This window comes from Myiozetetes cayanensis, unplaced genomic scaffold (assembly GCF_022539395.1).
Source record: "Myiozetetes cayanensis isolate MyiCay16 unplaced genomic scaffold, myiCay2020 scf18, whole genome shotgun sequence".
Lineage (NCBI taxonomy): Eukaryota > Metazoa > Chordata > Aves > Passeriformes > Tyrannidae > Myiozetetes > Myiozetetes cayanensis.
The window spans coordinates 15,148,126-15,166,208 of record NW_026087389.1 but is presented as its reverse complement, the minus strand read 5'-3'; the positions used below and the strand labels follow the sequence as shown (position 1 = coordinate 15,166,208).

The window sequence follows — 18,083 nt, the reverse complement described above, 5'->3', positions numbered from 1 at the left end:
CTTCTGTTTGTCTTGATCCCTTGGACTGACTGACAAGTGTGACAGCACATCAGGATGCAGCTGGAGCCCAAGCTGCCATGCTGTACCTGCCTGCAGTGACAGCCGGCGTGCCACCGAGCCAGCCGTGCCCGGATTAAGGGCACTTGAGCTGGCAGCCCTCCCCAGGCTAAAGATAGCCACGCTCCAGCTCTGCTCGGGGTCTCACAGGGAAACAGCAGGAGCAGATCATTATTCCCAGCACTCTCCATACCTGCAGCATCCTCCCCCTGTCCTGTGCATGGCAGAGGCTCTGGGTTTCTCTAAAAACCCCAATTCTTTGGTAAGCAAAGAACTTCGAAGAGACAGGGGATGCTGGAAGCTTTGGCTCCGAGCAGCAGGCGGGGAGGCAGCGGTTGGCACGATGCCCCTCGCCTGCGCCTCCTTCCCTGGGAGGAACATCATCTCCTGTTGCCAGATGGATTTCATCCTTTCCCTCCAGGCACAGCTCTGCTTTGTAAGTCTCTGTTCGTATCAGCCGTTTGCAGAAGTGCAGCTTTCCCACGTTAATGTTCATGGTAGCAGTGGCCCAGTGGCCACCAGTGGCCCCTTTCCTATAAGCAGACAGAGACTCTTCTTCCACATCCTGACCTGAATTTCATCCCAGCTGCTCCAGCAGTGCAGCCACAACCTTTTAAAGGCAATGTTAGAGCTCCCATTCCCGGTCTGCATTGGCCTGGGATACATTCTGACACATCCCAGGGGCTGTTTTCAGAGGGGTGACTCAGAGCCATCACCTCCCAGGATGGAGGGACAAGGCCAGCCGTGATTCCTCACCCTCATAATGCCCAGTGCTGGCACCTGCAGTGAATCCTGAAGGAGCAGCCAGGGGCACAGATTTACCTCGGGGCAGCACTTCACTGGGAAGGTCTCTGTGAGGTTGCCCAGGAGGTTCTGAGGGATGGTTTAATTGTGGGTGACAGCAGGTCCTTCATTCCATCCTGTGCCCTCACCTAAGGACAGGCTCCAATGCCCTTTAACAAAATACCTACTTCCCTTTGCAGCTTTTCCTGCTTTTTCTGCGTTCAAGGCAACCAAAATAATAATGTTCCAATTCTCAAGACTAACTGCTTCAAATATTAATTCCTTCAATGCAGCTATTCTCCTTGCTGTTCCATCTGGAGGCAGATCTGGGCTGAAGCCATGTAAATCAAGGCCAGTGGGTGCCCACAGGACCACAGTTCCTAACAAGTGAATCCTTCAGGACTCAGAACCTGGGAAGGTGTGGTGTGGGGACAGCTCTGTGCTCACCCATGTCCTGGCTTCGTGCTGACACCAGCAGGGTCCCTGATCAGCGCTGCTTTGGCTGGGCATTCCATAGGGGTAGCAGGTTTTTCCGTGCAGTATGATTCCTCTTAAACGGAGAAGGGATTTTAGAAAAGATGAAACCTATCAGCTGCACTAATAGTATTTTCAGTTTTGCTAACAAACTAACTGGTATGAGCCAGCTGGAGGTACCTTTGTATCCTGAGGTGCCAGAGCCATCCGTAGCTTCTCCGGACACAAGAGGGAGTCCTGAATCACTAAAAGGAGAGGTTCGACTTCGGTTGCTGGATTAAAACGCTTTTTCCTGCACTGAGAAAACGCTGCTCATCACTTGGAGGTCTTTGGTGTGCTTTGCTTTTCACCGTGGTGGGGTAAATGCGGGGTAAATCCACGGTAAATCCAGGAGTGTGGATTTTAGCCATCTGCAGTGGGGACAGGTCAGCTTGCTGGTTGGGTGAACTGAGTCCCAGTTTCCTAAAAGACCGAGAAATATCCCTGTAATCAAACAAAGTTAATACCGCTCCTTTTGGTTACTGATCCCCCCGACTTTCAGTCCCAGCTGAAACAGAAGGTTGAGGCAAAGCTCTATGTGCTTCCACGCTTCTCTCTGTGGCATTGGGAGCGCAAAGTCCCCCTATCCTTGGCACCCGCCCGCACATGGCATCGGCTCCTCCCGGGACATCAGCCCTGGCTGCCTGTCCTCCATGGGTTTGGGGACACCCGGCAGAGGGGATGGGGGGCCCCGACACCCCCTGTTCCTACTGCCCTGGGGCACATTTGCTGCTAGACAGGGATATTTTGGGAGACATGCCTTTCCCGTACCACCCAGTTTAATTAGGCACAGGATAGTCTTTCTATCGCAGCTTCCAGGGGGAACACGCTGGAGGTGGAGGTGACACGGTGGCGCGTGTCCAGTCAGGAGAGCGAAGTACATATCAGCAATTTCGGCAGCACTGGCTGAAAGTGCTCGCTTGTTCCCACAACAAAGTCACGAGGAAAGCTCCAGCTGCCCCCGGAGCGGGGCTGGGGCTGGCCCCGGACATGCCAGCCCCGGGCTCCGCGGTGTCCCCATCCCAAGGCACGCAGGCGAGGCATTCCTGTGGGGCCGGGCGTGCGGGGCTGCCGGTGGGCTGGTCCCAGCCCCCGGGGCGGGCAGCCCCCTATATCAGCCGGGCCCGCGGGGGCAGCGCCAGCAGAGTGTGACCGTGACAGCCCCCGGCCCCTCGCCCGCCCTCTCCAGCCATGGATGACATTTATAAGGCAGCGGTAAGTGCCTCCCTTTGGGGCTGTGGTTTGGGGAGAGGGCTTTAATGGGATTTTTGGGGATTTCGTAGTAGACTCCCCAAAGCCTTGATAGCTTTAATTCAACGGACAAATGCAAATAAGAAATAATTACAGGGCAGCAATTTCTAGTCAACATCCTCATCTAGGACACACAGACCTTTCTCGCTGATGGATCTGGAGGTTTCACACTTTTACAAGTGCGAAACTTTCAACAGTGCTGCTAAATTATTTGCAAGTAGTCCCTTGGTTCCCTGCTGTAAAGCAAGGAGACGGCTCATAGGTGAAGTTATAAATCTCAACAAAACATTCAAACTTTAGGAGGTGGGTGCTGGTTTTAGCCCAGACCTAGCAGAACAGCATTTTCCAGGAAGAAAACATTATTTATATGGGTTAAACCTCAGCCTCCTCTTTTCTGGTGCTTTATAATTCTGCCATTGCTATGTTTTCCCCTTTCTTAGCTGAATATTTTTCTGGGGGATTTAAAAAACACCTTTTTTTCCCCTAAGTTATTTCCAAACCTCCTCCTCAGCTTTGCTGCTCCTGCTATCTGCTGTGCAGGAGCCAGAATGTGAGCTATGCTCTGGGGAACGTGGGGCATCCTCATGGCTATTTTAACTTCCACAGCTGCACGCTGCACTCTCTGTGTAAACCCAAACTATTTGGTCTGTAATACGAACGCTGCATTATTCTGTAACGTAGACAGACAGTGATGTGCATGTGGAATAAGGATGAAAATAGATTCTGGATTGTGTGGATTGCTACTGCATCCCTTCCATAACTGGACTTACTGTAAGAGCCTTTTGGTGCCTTTTAAAATTTTTCTTTTAATGTGTAGTTGACCAGCTTTGATTTTAACCAAGCACACAAGAAATACATCATACAAGTCCTATTTTAATTACGAGGTTTTTAGAGGGAAGGAATATAGTGCTTGGTAGGTAATTGAAGAAAAAAACCCCAGTGCTCACACCTCTCCTGTCCTTTGGCCAGCCCTGATAAATGGAACCCCCGTAGTGATCCTGACAGTGTGAAAAGGCTCAGGGAAGGCTGAGTCCCTCAACCAACACCTCCAAAAGGAGGAAAACAGAACCTGTAAAATCTAAGAAAATCCAGGTCTTTCTAATGAAGGTTTTTAATTAAATATGTTCTCTGTGACTCAAGGCACCGGCCCTCTCCTCATTTTACAGCGACCACATGCCCATAATTAGGTAAATGTGAGGTTGAGTCCTGGGCATTTACTGCCAGCAACTTTACAGAGGCAAAACAAGTCCAAGCCAGGCACAACTGAGACAAACAGCACTTTTGTGGATCTCTTTCCCACAATTTTAACTATAAGAAAACATTTACCTGGGAAAAAAAATTGAAGAATTTCAATTTACCCTATCTGACATCAAAAGGAACCGTGGGATGGGTGGAGAGGAGAGCTGATAAAAGCAAAATACAGCAGATTTGGTGTTACCACAGCTGCTGCAGCGCTGTGACCTCCGAGCTTAGAGCTTGCCTTCCCATGCTTCAGCCAGAGAAACCTGTCCCTGCAATGATGTGGAGGGAAAAGAGGAATAAAGCTGCAAACAGCACCCATGTCCAGAGGGCACTATGAACAGGTCAAGGGACATCTCTCAGATAAACGTGTCACTCTGTAGTTACAACACATTTAATTTACATACACCACATCTATCACTTCAGTAGTCAAGGAAGCTTCAGAAGTGAATATTTTTGTATTTTCCACATGCTGATGGCATACATTAATATCATATTTATGCCAAATTCCCTAAGCGCAGCCAGAGAACCCAGTGGATTTTCATCTTGCCCACTCATGCCTAGATAAGGGTGTGCAAACCCAAAGCTATTTTGGGAACGTTTTTAGGCCCTGTTGAGCGGTGCTTAGAACAGTGCCAGGGACGAGTGTCCAGATAAAGGGCTGCAAGGATAAATTCCAAAGCCTGGGAACAATTGGGGAGCTCATCTTTATCTCCAGCACCTCTCACCCAGGCTTATAAATAGTGACTGCCCCAAGAGGGTCATGTTACAGAGCAGGATGGTGGCTGTGGGGCCAAGGGAGCGTGGCTGCTGCCCTTGCTCTGCCCAGACAATATCCAGGGAGGGCTGGCTGCTGCCTGCCTGCCTTCAGCAGCACCAGGGACACAGTGGGCTTGGGTTTCCTCCAGCAGTGGAAGAAAATCCTGCCACCGCCCTTTGTGCTTCCTGACTTGAAAGTCTTCACCTCCCGGTGCATGGGGAGCAGGATAAAAGCTCTCTGCCTGCTTCCCACAGGCTCTGTCCTGCTAAGGAATGGTACTTTCCCTGCCTCTTGCTGCAAGTAGGAAGGATTTCAAGCTGGCTTTTTCAAAACCATTGCTCTTTGGGGTCAAAAGACTCAGCTTTCCCACAAAGACAAGGTGCCACAACCCTGGGCTGTGGGGTTTTGCCTCAACCAAAGCATGGCAGGGGTGGGTGCTGGGGATTGTTTGCATGGGGATGGCAGCAAGGAGACTTTAGAGGGGTCAGACACCCTCTGTGCAGGTGTGGGGGAGATCATACCTGGTGGCTCCAGAGAGGTTGTTGACCAGCATAGGAAGGGTCAGTGTTTCCATGGACACTGCCAAAGGGGCAGTTGGACACGGTGGTGAGGTCAGCAATTTTAGATGAGCAGTACCTGCAGGCAGGAATGAAGCCAAAGAGAGAAATGCACTTAGACAGGTATGACACAGAGCTGACTCATTCCTCTTTGCTCTCCTGAGTGATTATTTTCATTAATTCACACTAACTAATAAGCTTCCACTGATGGTCTGAGGGGATTACATTAGGGCAGGGTTTAGGAACAATCTGCCAGTTGATTTCAGCTAATGTTGAATGGCTCCACAGGCCATTTCCTCAGGGAAATTCCCAAAACAGGTTAAAGAGAAGAGCAGCCCCCTTCAGAGTCAAGAACCTTTGTGATAACACTGACTCAGATGGAAGTAGAGCAGTTAATGCTCTGGACAGTGCAGGCAGCATCCTGAATCCAGGGCTGAAAAACAACTACTGGGAATGGTCTTGTCCACCTTCCCTCCCCAGGGACCTCACAAGCACATCCCACCTCTGACCTGGCCAGAGCCCACATGTGAGCAGCCCTGAGCAGTGCAGCCATCCTGTGGTGAAGCTTGCCAGCAAAAAGAAATTATCCTAAATGGTTGACAGAGGCAAATTCTTTTCTCAGTGGGTCTCCCCTGCTTGTGCAAAGGCTATTTCTGCTGCTACTAGAGCTACTACTTTAGAGAAGGGATGCTTGCTTCAAAGGAGATGGGAATAATTGTTTTTTTAAAGAGAATAATTTCTTAGACAAAAAGTTGTGGTGTCAAAACCCCCCTGGCTGCACATCCCCTAATACATGAGGGTGATTGTTGTGAGACTTGGCTGATCTTCGCAAAGGCTGTTGAAAAAATAATGTGTCCTGTCAGTGATGCTGACAAAGAAAAATGACTTGGTCTCTGTGTTCTCCTTGCAGGTTGAGCAGCTGACAGAAGAGCAAAAAAATGGTAGGTGCATCTTGAACCTGACACCACAGCTTAGAGACAAAGTCCCCAGCCCCTGCCTCAGCAATGACAGCCTGGAAAACGCTTTGGTCAGACTGGCCAAGGCAGGGCACAACCCAGGGATCTTGATCCACCAGGATTTCAAGCAAGGCAGTGTGTGTGTGCCCAGGTGTCCCACCATGCCATGGCTGGGCAGTGCTGGGGGGCACGGACAGGGGAGGCTGTGCTTGGGACAAGCCCCCTGCCCCCAAGGCCACCTGTCTGCAGGGTCGAGGTGCACGACAAAATCCCCCTACATCTCCTCTCTCTCTCTCTCTCTCTCCAGAGTTCAAGGCTGCCTTTGACATCTTCGTGCTGGGGGCAGAGGATGGTTGCATCAGCACCAAGGAGCTGGGGAAGGTGATGCGGATGCTGGGGCAAAACCCCACCCCCGAGGAGCTGCAGGAGATGATAGACGAGGTGGATGAGGATGGTGAGAGATTTGGGTTTCTTCCACTGTCCCAAGTACCATCCCCACATCTGGAAGTATGAGGGCCATCTGTGCAGCGCTGGCAGGATCCATGCTGGGGACTCACAGATGTGGGTAACAACCTGCTGTGCTGTGAATTCAAAGGACACCAAACACCCACCAAACTGCAGTGTGGTTCCTTTAGGACATTCTCAGGCAAAGAAAAACTATAAAAATTATTATTCTTACAATGATCAAGATTTCTTGAACTGATTTTGAGGGGGTACTCTGAAATTGCATAGATCCATCTAAAAAACAAAATGCAGGCTGAACATAGGAACTCCCATTTCAGAAGTGCCACAGTTACAGGATTCTATCATCAGGAAAGTCTCTCACTGCTCAATTGTACACAACCCCACATAATTAACTGTCAATATTGATTAAATCAGTGTACTGGTGATCACACATAACAAAATCCACCATGTGCATTTGGGCAGAAATACCATACTAAATAACTGGCAAATAAAAAAAGCAGTTAAAAGTCAGGCAGAAAAGGAAACCAGCTATGTCATTGAAAAGAACAATACTGTACTGCAGGTGCAAAACCACACTGCCATGAATACCTGCCTTCTGGAGCTTTTATTATTAATACCTGGGTGAGATGGACAAGTATCTCCATAGCAGGAACTTCCATTCATCAGTGCTTCCATAAGGATTTTTGCCCAGGCAAAATGACTGCAAAAGGCAAAAATTTAGTGAGGAAGTCAGAGCAGGGCCTCCCACGTCTGCCTCTTGCTGCAAAGCTGCTCTCCTGAGTTTTGATTCTTGGTTGCCAGAGGGAAGTGTGATCCCTCTTTGGTGTTGCCCATCCACTCACCACAGCACCAGCTGATGGTGTCTATTCTGCCTGCAGGCAGCGGCACCGTAGACTTCGATGAGTTCCTTGTTATGATGGTCCGGTGTATGAAAGACGACAGCAAAGGAAAAACCGAAGAGGAACTCTCAGACCTCTTCAGGATGTTTGATAAGTAAGAGCCACGACCACGGTGGAGTTTTGGGAGGGGTGCAACCACCCTGGCTCCTCCTCAGTGTGTCTGTCTGTCTGCTCCTGAGCTCTTCTGTCCTCTCACAGAAATGCTGATGGCTACATTGACCTCGAGGAGCTGAAGATCATGCTGCAAGCGACAGGAGAGACCATCACCGAGGATGACATAGAAGAACTGATGAAAGATGGGGATAAAAACAACGATGGCAGGATTGACTATGATGGTAGGAATCTTTCTTGCATGTGGGTTGGTCGTGAGCCCTTGAGGGAGCCCTGGGCAGCTCCCATGGTCTTGGTTGCCTTCTTGGATGGGCACAAGCTCATGCAGACACTGCTGGGCAGTATGTCTGACAGCAGTGTGTGTGCATAGGGATTAGGGGGTTTCTTATGCTTGTGAAATGGTAGCAGTAACCTGGGACTGCCTTCACTGTCCCCATGCTGTGAAAGCCAGCCTGCACCGAAGCACTGCCACTTTTCACCAGAGACCCGCCTGTCCCCTCCTACCCCCTCAACACAAGCACCATTTCCAAAGTGCTCTGTTTTTGAATGTGATGCTGCCAAAATAACCCCCAGACCATTTCCAAGCTGAGTCAGCACCTGTGTCCCTCCCTGGATGCTCACCTCCAGTGTTTTGGTGGCAGCCAAAGGTGACGCAGGGCTCCAGTGACATTTCCAGCAGGAGTCACGAGGAGTCCTCGCCACAGTCAGAGGAGCAGTAGCCATCCACCCTCAGCCTCTCGCACACTGGGGGGCTGGAAAAGGAGATGGGGCTGGGGAAAACTGCCAAGAGCGCACTTGGCAGCTGTGAGGGCACTTTGGTCTCACCTCACACCTCTTGTCTCCAATGTCTTCCCCTTGGCAGAGTTCCTGGAGTTTATGAAGGGGGTTGAATAAATCTGAGGCCAGATGGACAGCTCGAATCTCCTAAACCCCTCCAGCTCTGCATCTCATCTCCCTGACTTAAATCCCCTGGCTACCAGCATGAAGACTGAGTGCTGAGGAGGGTGGCCGGGGGAAATAAAACCTGTTAATACCCAGTGCCTCAGATGGTCTTTCCTTAGAGGTTTAGTGACAGCTTCACCCCGGTCGCGTGCTCATGACTAATGGGGTCACTCCTTGGGGCCACTGCTGGCAAGGTGACATCACAGCTGGAGCTTTAATTCTCCAAGGAGGTATTTTGCTGCCAGCCCAGCGACAGTCCATCCAACAGGGCCACCTGTTTGGTGGGGAGCTGTCATCTCCTCACCCCTGCCATGGTGAGCAGGCTCAGGAGCTGGCACTGGTGCCTGCTGGCTTAACTGGAGCATCGGCGGCATTTTAGCAAAGAAATGTGAATTACAAACCACTGAGGCCATCACTGACATCCACGGGTGAGGGACAGTACCTCTCCTCCCTACTCTCACCTTGGCTGTCCTGACAGGACACCCCTTCCCCCTTCCCACCATCCTGATTATCACCCTGTGGCACAAGCAGAAAGAAGACCTCAGTTTTCTTTGGGAATGTGAATAAAGGCCATTTCTAAGCTCGACTGGGTGCCTCCTTCCTGTCTGACCCAGCCTGGTAAGGAGCCCCATGGCACCTCATAGTCCTCCTCCAGCCCTGAGTGAGAGCCTCACTGTAACAAGTGAAACACCCAGTTATCCCTCAGAAATCACATCCCTTTGGGCCCTGAGCAAGGCAAGACCCCACTTTGGGTCTCAGCTCCCGGGGCAGGGTGACAGCAGGGCCAAGGAGCCGAGCTGTCCCCAGGGGCCCCAGGCGCCATCTTCTCTCATCCCAAGGAAGCGCAGCATTCCAGCAGCATTAGCAGCTCTGCCTGCACATAGCTGCCTCCTCCCATCAAATTACAGCCTCAGCACAACTCACACATTGCAGTCGTGTTGCTAAAATCAAACGTTTACCCAAGCAAAATAAACATTGGCAGGGCAAGGCGGGAGGCTGTGTCAGGGCGATGCTGCCCTCGGGCCTGGCTGGCCATGCTGCCACGTGCCAGTGCCCCACATCCACTGCACTGTCCTTCTGCCTTTCTCACAAACCAGCTTTTTCTCCCCCCTCTGTGGAAATAACACCCTGAGCAGCTGTATTTGCTGTGACACTCACTCTCACTTAAAGCAATAATGAAATATTGTAATTCAGGAGAAATGGGCCTGAGGTGAAAAAAGGCATGAGAGTGGTTGTCGATTGTTTGGAAGGACATGGTTGTGTCTTTCCTCTGGACAACAAGCACTAAATCTTTTGCTCAACCCAGGCTTGTAACACCAGGAAAACAGAAAATTAACCTGTCAGCTAAATCAGCTGATTTTCCTTAAAGCCCAGGGTATTTTGGGAAGACCCATAATGCAAACATAGGTTGACCTGCCCAGAGGGGTCTCCCTGAGAGTCCCAAGCCCTCAATGCCATAGCTACTGTGGATTCAGCAGAACTACAGGTGCACCAGAAACCAACAGACATGTGCTAAGAACCCTGTGACAGGAAATGCTCCAGGTGTTACAGTCTTCTGTTCCCAATGAATCTGTAGCCTAGAGATCAAAACCAAACACCTTTCACCTCCCAAGTGTAGCAGCAGAAGTCATTTCCCCACTGAGACCTGCTTATGGGGACACAGTTGAAAAGTGGTTTACGCCAGAGCTGGAAACTCCAGAGAGCTGCAAATACCTGGGCTTCACCCACAAGCCAAGGTGACACTAGCTGTCCCCACACCCACGGCCATTCAGCCCACAGCAACCCATTCCTGCACTCACATCACATCAGGCATCACCAACAGCCCCGTTATCCTCCTCTGTCCTGTCCAAATCCCAACATCCAAAAAGGACTTCTGCAAGATACTCTCCACTGCTTACTGAGAGGCTTTGGATTCCTGAAAGGTGAATAAGAAACAAGGTTAACCCCTTCCTTTCAGTCAGCTTGGTGGCTTGGGCTGTGCTGTGACCCAGGGAAAAGGATGGCTGGAAAGAGCCACCTGGCTCTGTGCTGGCTCTCCCCCCTTGGCTCCATGGCACAGGCAGCAGCACGCCAGGGCCTCACTGGCTGCCTTTACTCTTTTCTGAGAGTAAAACAGAGAAGGTGGTGGCTGGGGAGGGAGGACAAAGGTCTTGCAGCAGCTGAAACTTGTTGCTAGAAGAGCAGATACACTGGGACTATTTAGGCTTTTTCAGTGCTTAGAGCAAAGGTGCCAGCAGGTCAGCACGCTCTGCGGGGAGCCAGGAAAACTGCTGCGAGGCCAGTCTGCCTTAACACACTGACTGCTCCCAGAGCCAGACAGCAAATGCTGCAGGGTGAGGAGCTGTGGGTGGATTTCACTGTTGGCTAAAACACGGGAACAACTGCACGAGGAATGTAACATGACGTGACAGGCCGGTGAGTGGGTGGGCTGGCTGAAAAAACAGTCACCAGAAGAGGACTGGCCTGGTTGAAGCCCCCACAGAGGGGGATGTGCTAACAAGGAATGAAAACCACCCTGAGGAGTCCATGGTGCAACTGGACACAGCCACAGTTCCCAGGCCATGCGATCTGCTTGCCTTTACTGGCAGTAGATTTAATTCCTGCCCTGGTTTTCAGCTTTATCACCATATTTGAAGCCTCTCTTCAGCCCTCAGTAAAACTGCTGTGTGAACCAAGTGAGTGCAGCAAGATCTGAGGAAATTTTGTACACACTGCCCTAATGAAAACTCTGCATCTTGCCTACAGCCATAAATCTGCCACCAGGGCGGTGGCAATGTAACATGAGCTAAGGTACATGGGGATAAACACTCCACCATGCCAAAGCCCCTGTGGTGTAGGAACACCTGCAACAGCCTTAAAACCTGGGCAAAGCAGAACTCATGTTCTGTTGCTGCTTTTCCTTGGCTACACTGTCAAAAGGCGATAAAGGGGGACAGGTTTCCAGCCCTACTTTTCATTTTCACTGTGAACATCAATGTCCCCAGTGAAAGCTGTCCCCCATCAGAGCGTTTCGCAGGGCTTTGATTTCTCCTCTCCAGTTCTGTGCTCTTGGCTTTCACTGTGATGGCTCTACGTTTGCCAAAGGAGCTGATTCAGTATTTGGTTACACGCCCTTTGCTCTTTTGTTTGTTTTTGTTTTTTTTTTTTAAATCAAAGTAAAGAAAGAAGCCAAACTGGAAACTTGATACGAGTCCTCTTACTTGCAATGGGGAGAAACCATTTGCAGCAAGTATGACATACAGCAGCAGCAAGCATGAGATGTCTAAAAGCAATTAAGCATTGAGATGCTCTCAAGCTCTTTGGCTTCTTGCAGGATACCAAGCACTTAATCACAAGAGTTTTGAAGTTTTTAAATGTCAAAGATGACACAGCTCTGCATAATGGGAATAGTATCAAGTGGGCCACAGCTGCCAGTTCCCCTCCTGGGCTCTGTACACGTAATGCTCCCAAAAAGGATCTCCAGCCTCACTTCACCAACAGAACTTAAATGATTTCGCAATGCAAGAGAAAAAGGAGGAAGACTCATCACAAGGCAATGTCAGCACAGACTCCTCTTCACAGCTTCTCCTTCTGGGCTGGGGCAACCTGTACAACAAGGAGGGAAGCCACGAACTGAGCTGTCACAGGGTTAGAAAATCCAATAGGTGGTCAGCTGATGTCAGGGCAGTGTCCTGTGGGACCACCATGTGTGCAGGGAGCAGACGACAACAAACCTGACACCGACCTGCTGTGGAAGTTCACAAAATTCCTGTCTCCTGCTACACAATGATGCCTGGATTAAGGTTACGTTCCTCCGTGCTGCATTTTGTCACGCAGACGCTATTTTGGTCAGAAAGTCAGCAAGCCCATATTTGGGAAGCTGTCCCACTGAAGGGCAGCATGAAGGGCAGCGACATGAAAAGGCTGCTTCTGAAAGCAGGCCTAGGGTTGCTGCCTGGAGCCACAGGAAGCCCAAATCTTGCCTGCTGCTTCTCATTAACATGCCAACATCCTCTTTTCAGCCTGACCCTCGCCTCTCTCTCTCTTCTTTCAAACTGCATCCTGTGGCTGAGCTACTCCCACAACACAAGCACTCAGGCAAAGACACTAAAGGGGTTGAGATGAAATCTCCCTTCTTATATGAAAAACTCTTAGCGCTAGAGATTGGAAATGCAGAACTTAAACCGTGAAGGAGATCTGCAGACACACAGGTGAAGGTGTAGACTGACAAACACTAAGTCCTCTGCTCAGAGGCTTTTGCTCTTGTAACAACACACGCTGGAGGACCCGCCACTCCATCTTCTTCAACACCAGCAACAGCCCAAGGGGACATCTCTGCCAGCCCAGGCAAGGGCTGCAGTGGCTGCTGGGCAGCTCTGGGCCAGGGGCTGAGGCTGCCAGATGTGCACACTAACCCAAATCACAGCCACACAGTGCTACCTTTGGAGACAAAGTGGCTCAGGCAGGGCAGGCACCAGCCATGCAGCTCGAGAGCCAGCAGGATTTAAGCGCTGTGCATCTGTCTCTGGCTGATCTACCACTTGCCAAAGGGAGGATTAAAACCGTGAAGAACCTCTTGCCAGCTGTCCTTCTGGTGTACCTGAGGGCAGCAGGGACCAGACAAGCTTTTGCCACTTTAGTACAGTGACTGCCCACTCTCTGCAGCACCAAACCCCTCCTGACCCGCACGCTCCTCCCACACAACAATCAACTGCTTTCGGGTGACAAACACCAACCTGCACAGAAGTCCAGGAGCTGCACACTACAGGAACCAGACAGCTGAGGGCTGCAGACATCACTGACTTCACACACCCCTCAACTTGTGAGTTTTAAGTCAGCAAATCTCTTTATATTGCTTGGTTTAGGGTGGTAATTTCTTATCAGTCAACACCTATTAAAAAGTGGGAACTGGGAAAGGGCTTTTGAACTCAAGCCAGAAAAAAACCACATTTGCCTTGCTTCAAAGTAGTATTGAATTTTGGCAATTGGCTAACCTAATTAAAAAAAAAAATCAACATTAATTAGATGTTTCAGTTGAAATAATGTCTTTTATCCAGCAGGTGTTTTGCTGCTCTACTGCAGTGAGAAGTTACCTGTGAACTTCCAGCCCTTGGGTGGATCCATGGATTTGCCCCACCGGGTGGACAAGCGCTGGAACTGCAATTTCAGGAACAGTTGGGTGCATTTTAGCAGGTGGCCCACTTCTTGAGCCAGCTTTGCTGGTAGGGGAGACCCGGAGAGTGAAGCTCTCTCCTGGTGTACAGGAGGACAGCAGGAACAAAACGTCGGCTGCAGCACCTCCCAGGCCTTTTGAATGAGATTTTCTCATCTCACCAACTCATCAGCTAGGTCCTCTTGTTACTGGAACGGAAGACATTTCCTAAAATGCAGAAATTATGAAAAAATGCGTATCTTATGTACTTCTAAAACCTTGCACATTCCCATGGGTGGCTCCTTTAACACTTAAATACTTTCAAGTACTTCACAATACAACACAGACCAACTCTAACACTCAGTGTTAGACTGCTTTGGTCTCTCATAGCCAGCACTCCTCACTCTCCCATTTTTCAGGATTCCCACAGCTGTAACCACCTTACCCACACAGCAAACAGTAGACAAGTAAAAGCCTCTGAGTTTCATCTTGCTGTAACAACTATCACAAAAATCATGGTACATGAGAAAGCAAATTTTACCTGTATTGAATACTGTCACCCAAGAGTCCAGGCAACACTGGCTTTAATGTGGATGGAAAGAAATGAGTTTTTTCTTGTTCAAATTTCAGAGCATCACTCAATAACCATTTCACTATTTGAAAGCAGACTTTAAACTACTAAATGCTCATGATCTGTACCAACAATTACAGAAGAACAGCACTGGGGAGGGAGCAGCTGTTTCACTTTCCTTTGTGTGGTGGCTGAGAACAAACAAAAATCCCTCTCAAAGTGTTAACAGAGGGGTTTTAACACAAAACCTCACCAGAGTTCTGGTTGGCTTGATCTGCCAGGGAACCAAAACACACACTGATCACTACTCACAGGCTCAATGCACAACTGGCACCTAAAATAGAAACTAACTCAGACTTCTGGAGGGCTCTCCTCAAATTCAGAAGATGAAGACTTTGTTACATACAATTTTATTTAAAAAAAATGCTGTAACACACTTGCTAATAGGAAAATTGGTTCTTTTAATTAAATCCCATTAGTCCTTTTTCTGCTGAGCAGCCTGCTGAGCTGCCTGCTTGGCATTGTTGGCCTGCATCTTCTTCAACCCCTTCTTGTTGTGTTTCTTTGCAAATCTCATGTTCCTCAGAAACTTGGGATCAACCTATAAAAATAAGGGGAAAATAAGCCATGTTGTAGAAGGAACCCATAAAAACATACATATCTCCAGTTTGTTTCAATTATTCCTAAATGTTGGCTGTGACTAATTCAGATTTTTTTTCCCCCTGATTTTTCAACAAAATTGTTTTACCCACCTGTAACCATGCTTTAATAGCTATTTGCCTTAATTGCCATACACACACAAAAGAAATCCAATACCACAGCAATAAACCCACAGAAAGGACAAGTAAAGCTGTAAACAAGGCAAATTTCATTTCCATGTCATGAGATATTCTGGAGTACCACAAAATAGACTTGGCAGCTGAGCCCATACACATGTAATCCTTGGGCAGAGACCAGTGCTGCTTCCTCAGGTCTTTCCTTTTTATATTAAATGAAAAAAACCCAGCCCAGAGAAGAGCAGCACCTCAATATTTGTCACCTACTGGCTGGCTGGCACACCCTGTCATGGCTGGGACCAATGCTCAGAACTACCAGCTACTGCTGCTCTGAGAAACATTGGCTACTCCTCTTTAAAAAGAAATTTAACTGGCACACAGGAGTATCAGGATTTTGTCCTCTTAACCCATGCACACTCAGTGTGAGGGGACTGCTGGAGGGGGCAGGACTGAGCTCTCACTGAGCTTTGCAAAACGCTTTTCCATCACATGCAAAAATGTGACCATCACACCTACGAGGGAAATGGAGTCACAGTCCTGCCCAAATCCAAGATGTCCTGTTTTCACTTTCAAGTGTGGAAAAAGATCCTGTTCTGTTACTTGCACAATCTCAGAAGAAAAAAAAGCAGTATTCTCTCACTTTCATGTGTTCTGCCCAGAAATGCCAATTCTTCTCATTTTGTGAGTGAAAATTCTCTGGATTAGAACAATATTGAAGGGTATAGAGAAGGAGACACAGCAAGACTCAAAAGAGAGAGGAACCATCCAGCTGACACGTGTGTTTCACTGGCAGCAGCAGTGAGTGATGCCCACCAGAGCAGCACAGAGACAAAACTGGCCAATAACTGAAATGCAGTTCCACAGACATACAAGGGCAGATTTCACATGGGCTAAAAATATCACAGCTGCACGTAAGGTAACCAGAAGATATAACAGAAACCAAATAAAACACATACTGGGGGTTTTCATGGTCAAGCCTCAGTGGTCAGCAGCCTGGGAATGCCAATGGAAATACTCACCCCTTTGAGAGATTCGTATCGATGGGACCTGGGCTTCTTGATGCCATTTCTGTGCCACTTGCGGGCTGTGTGGAAAAGAAGAAAATGGTTTAAGTGACAGTTTCTGCTATTATTAAGCAGCTGCAAGAGCTTCCTTTTAAATCTACCTGACTATCGATACAGTGTGGAATAGAAAACTTTCAAACCCTTCCTTGACCCAACTAAACTCGAATTTTAAGAACACACCTCTGTTCATGTCCCTCTACACAGAGCTCTGGGCACTGCAGGGTTTTCCAGTCTTAAGATTTCAGGTCCTCATTCACTGATAACCCCCCAGTGGCAGCACCACCAGCAGAATGAAAGCCCTCAGTCAGTAGAAGTTGAGTCAAGTGTCGTTCCCAGCTGTACAGGACCAAGCAGGACCTACTTCTGGCCTTTGCTAACTTAGAGCACTGATGAGAAGACCCCCAGAAGAACTATTTGATCAACATGCTCATCTTTGGATGGCACAGTATCACAGTCTGAACAGCATCCAGTAACATCATGGAATCCCAGAACCAGGAAGCAACCCTAAGGATCATCTCATTCCCCCCGCTGTGAGCAGGGACACCTTCCACTATCCCAGATTGCTCCCAGCCCTGTCCAACCTGGTCTTGGACACTGCCAGGGATGGGGCAGCCACAGTTTCTCTGGGCAACCTGTGCCAGGGCCTCATCACCCTCACAGGAAAGAATTCCTTCCTAACATCCAAACTAAACCTGCCCTCTGTAGTGTGAAGCCATTCCCCCTTGTTCTGTCACTCCATGCTCTTGCAAAAGGCTCCCTATCCCTCTCAGTGACGATCATCACAGGATCAATTAGGTTTGAAAACACCTCTGAGGTCACCAAGTCCAATCTATCACCAAACACCACCTTGTCTACCAGACCGTGGCACTGAGTGCCATGTCCAGCCTTTCCTTAAACACCTCCAGGGACGGTGACTGCACTACCTCCCTGGACAGTCCCTTCCAACGCTAAATCACCATTTCTGTGAAGAAATTCTTCCCGATGTCCAACCTAAACCTCCCCTTAAGACCGTGCCTTCTTGTTCTGTTGCTTGTTGCCTGAGAAAACAGACGGTTTCAAATATGAAACTTGCCTTTTCCATGGTTACGTATTAATTCTATATTGAGCCCAAACAAGACCCGACTCTCACCAAGCTCTTTCCAACAAGCACACCACTCTGCCCCCGCACGGTCCCACCTCGTCTCGCTGCAAAGCCCCCCCGGCAGCCTGCAGTGCCACAGCCAGCGGTCACAGCAGCGGGCCAAAGCCCCTCGGCCCACGCCGCCCCTCCCGCAGCCCCCAGCCCCGCTCACACTGGTTGTGCGTGGTGTGGTTCTTGGACTTGGCCATGGTCGCACCTGCGGGAGAAACACACACGGCTCAGCCGGGCCGGGCAGGGGAGCGGCTCCCGCCCGGCCCGAGCCCCGCTTATGGACCCTCCCCGACACCCTCCGGCCCGGTCCGGTGCCCCCCGGGGCGCGGATGGCCCCGATGGATCCGGATGGCCCCGATGGATCCGGATGACCCCGATGGATCCGGATGGCCCCGATGGATCCGGATGGCCCCGACGCCGGGCCCGCCCTCACCGGAGCCGCTTCGCCGCCGCCGCCGCCGGGCCGGAAGAGACGGGGCACCGCGGGGGCTGCCGGGAAGCGGCGCCGCGCCGGAACCCCGCGCACGGAGGTTCCGCCCGGCGATGGTTCCGCCCCGCAGCCTCCCCGTTCCCCGTCCCGCACCGCCGCTCTGCCCACCCCATATCCGCCCCACTCCCGCCCCGGGACACCCCACAACACCCAGCGATGTGCGGACCCCAACCCCTGGAGACACCGCTCCCCTAACAGCACGGTCCGCCACAACACGGTCCCCCCGCCATGGCCGCTGCCCGGCCGGGGAGGCAGGCGGGGCCGAGGGGCATGGCCGGGGTTTGCTCTGTGCTCTCGGTCCGCGGCGCTCGGGCAGTGCAGGCACACACGGGCAGTGCAGGCACACACGGGCAGTGCTCCTCACGGCAGGGCCACTGAGCGCCGTT

General features: G+C 50.3%; 2 protein-coding genes across 2 annotated transcripts; one reads left to right on the top strand and one right to left on the bottom strand.

Moving 5' to 3' along the window:
- Positions 1-2,297: 2,297 nt before the first annotated feature.
- On the top strand, positions 2,298-9,027 carry TNNC1 (troponin C1, slow skeletal and cardiac type). The gene is made up of 6 exons (XM_050313310.1): positions 2,298-2,568; positions 6,071-6,101; positions 6,424-6,570; positions 7,460-7,574; positions 7,679-7,815; positions 8,454-9,027. The coding sequence occupies exons 1-6, from the start codon at positions 2,545-2,547 to the stop codon at positions 8,483-8,485; spliced, it is 486 nt and encodes a 161-aa protein (XP_050169267.1). The 5' UTR covers positions 2,298-2,544; the 3' UTR covers positions 8,486-9,027.
- Positions 9,028-14,676: 5,649 nt separating this feature from the next.
- RPL29 (ribosomal protein L29) lies at positions 14,677-17,706 on the bottom strand. The gene is made up of 4 exons (XM_050313243.1): positions 17,641-17,706; positions 17,368-17,412; positions 16,031-16,095; positions 14,677-14,836 (listed from the first exon to the last, which is right to left on the bottom strand). The coding sequence occupies exons 2-4, from the start codon at positions 17,402-17,404 to the stop codon at positions 14,711-14,713; spliced, it is 228 nt and encodes a 75-aa protein (XP_050169200.1). The 5' UTR covers positions 17,405-17,412; positions 17,641-17,706; the 3' UTR covers positions 14,677-14,710.
- Between the last annotated feature and the right edge of the window lie 377 nt (positions 17,707-18,083).

Excerpts from the sequence above, each read along its gene's own strand:
- TNNC1 (XM_050313310.1), top strand. The coding sequence starts at position 2,545 with ATGGATGACATTTATAAGGCAGCG. Across the intron at positions 6,571-7,459 it reads AGACGAGGTGGATGAGGATG|GCAGCGGCACCGTAGACTTC; the intron begins GTGAGAGATTTG and ends TTCTGCCTGCAG. Across the intron at positions 7,575-7,678 it reads CTCTTCAGGATGTTTGATAA|AAATGCTGATGGCTACATTG; the intron begins GTAAGAGCCACG and ends GTCCTCTCACAG.
- RPL29 (XM_050313243.1), bottom strand. The coding sequence starts at position 17,404 with ATGGCCAAGTCCAAGAACCACACCACGCACAACCAGT. Across the intron at positions 16,096-17,367 it reads CCACACCACGCACAACCAGT|CCCGCAAGTGGCACAGAAAT; the intron begins GTGAGCGGGGCT and ends TTTTCCACACAG. Across the intron at positions 14,837-16,030 it reads GATACGAATCTCTCAAAGGG|GTTGATCCCAAGTTTCTGAG; the intron begins GTGAGTATTTCC and ends TTATTTTTATAG.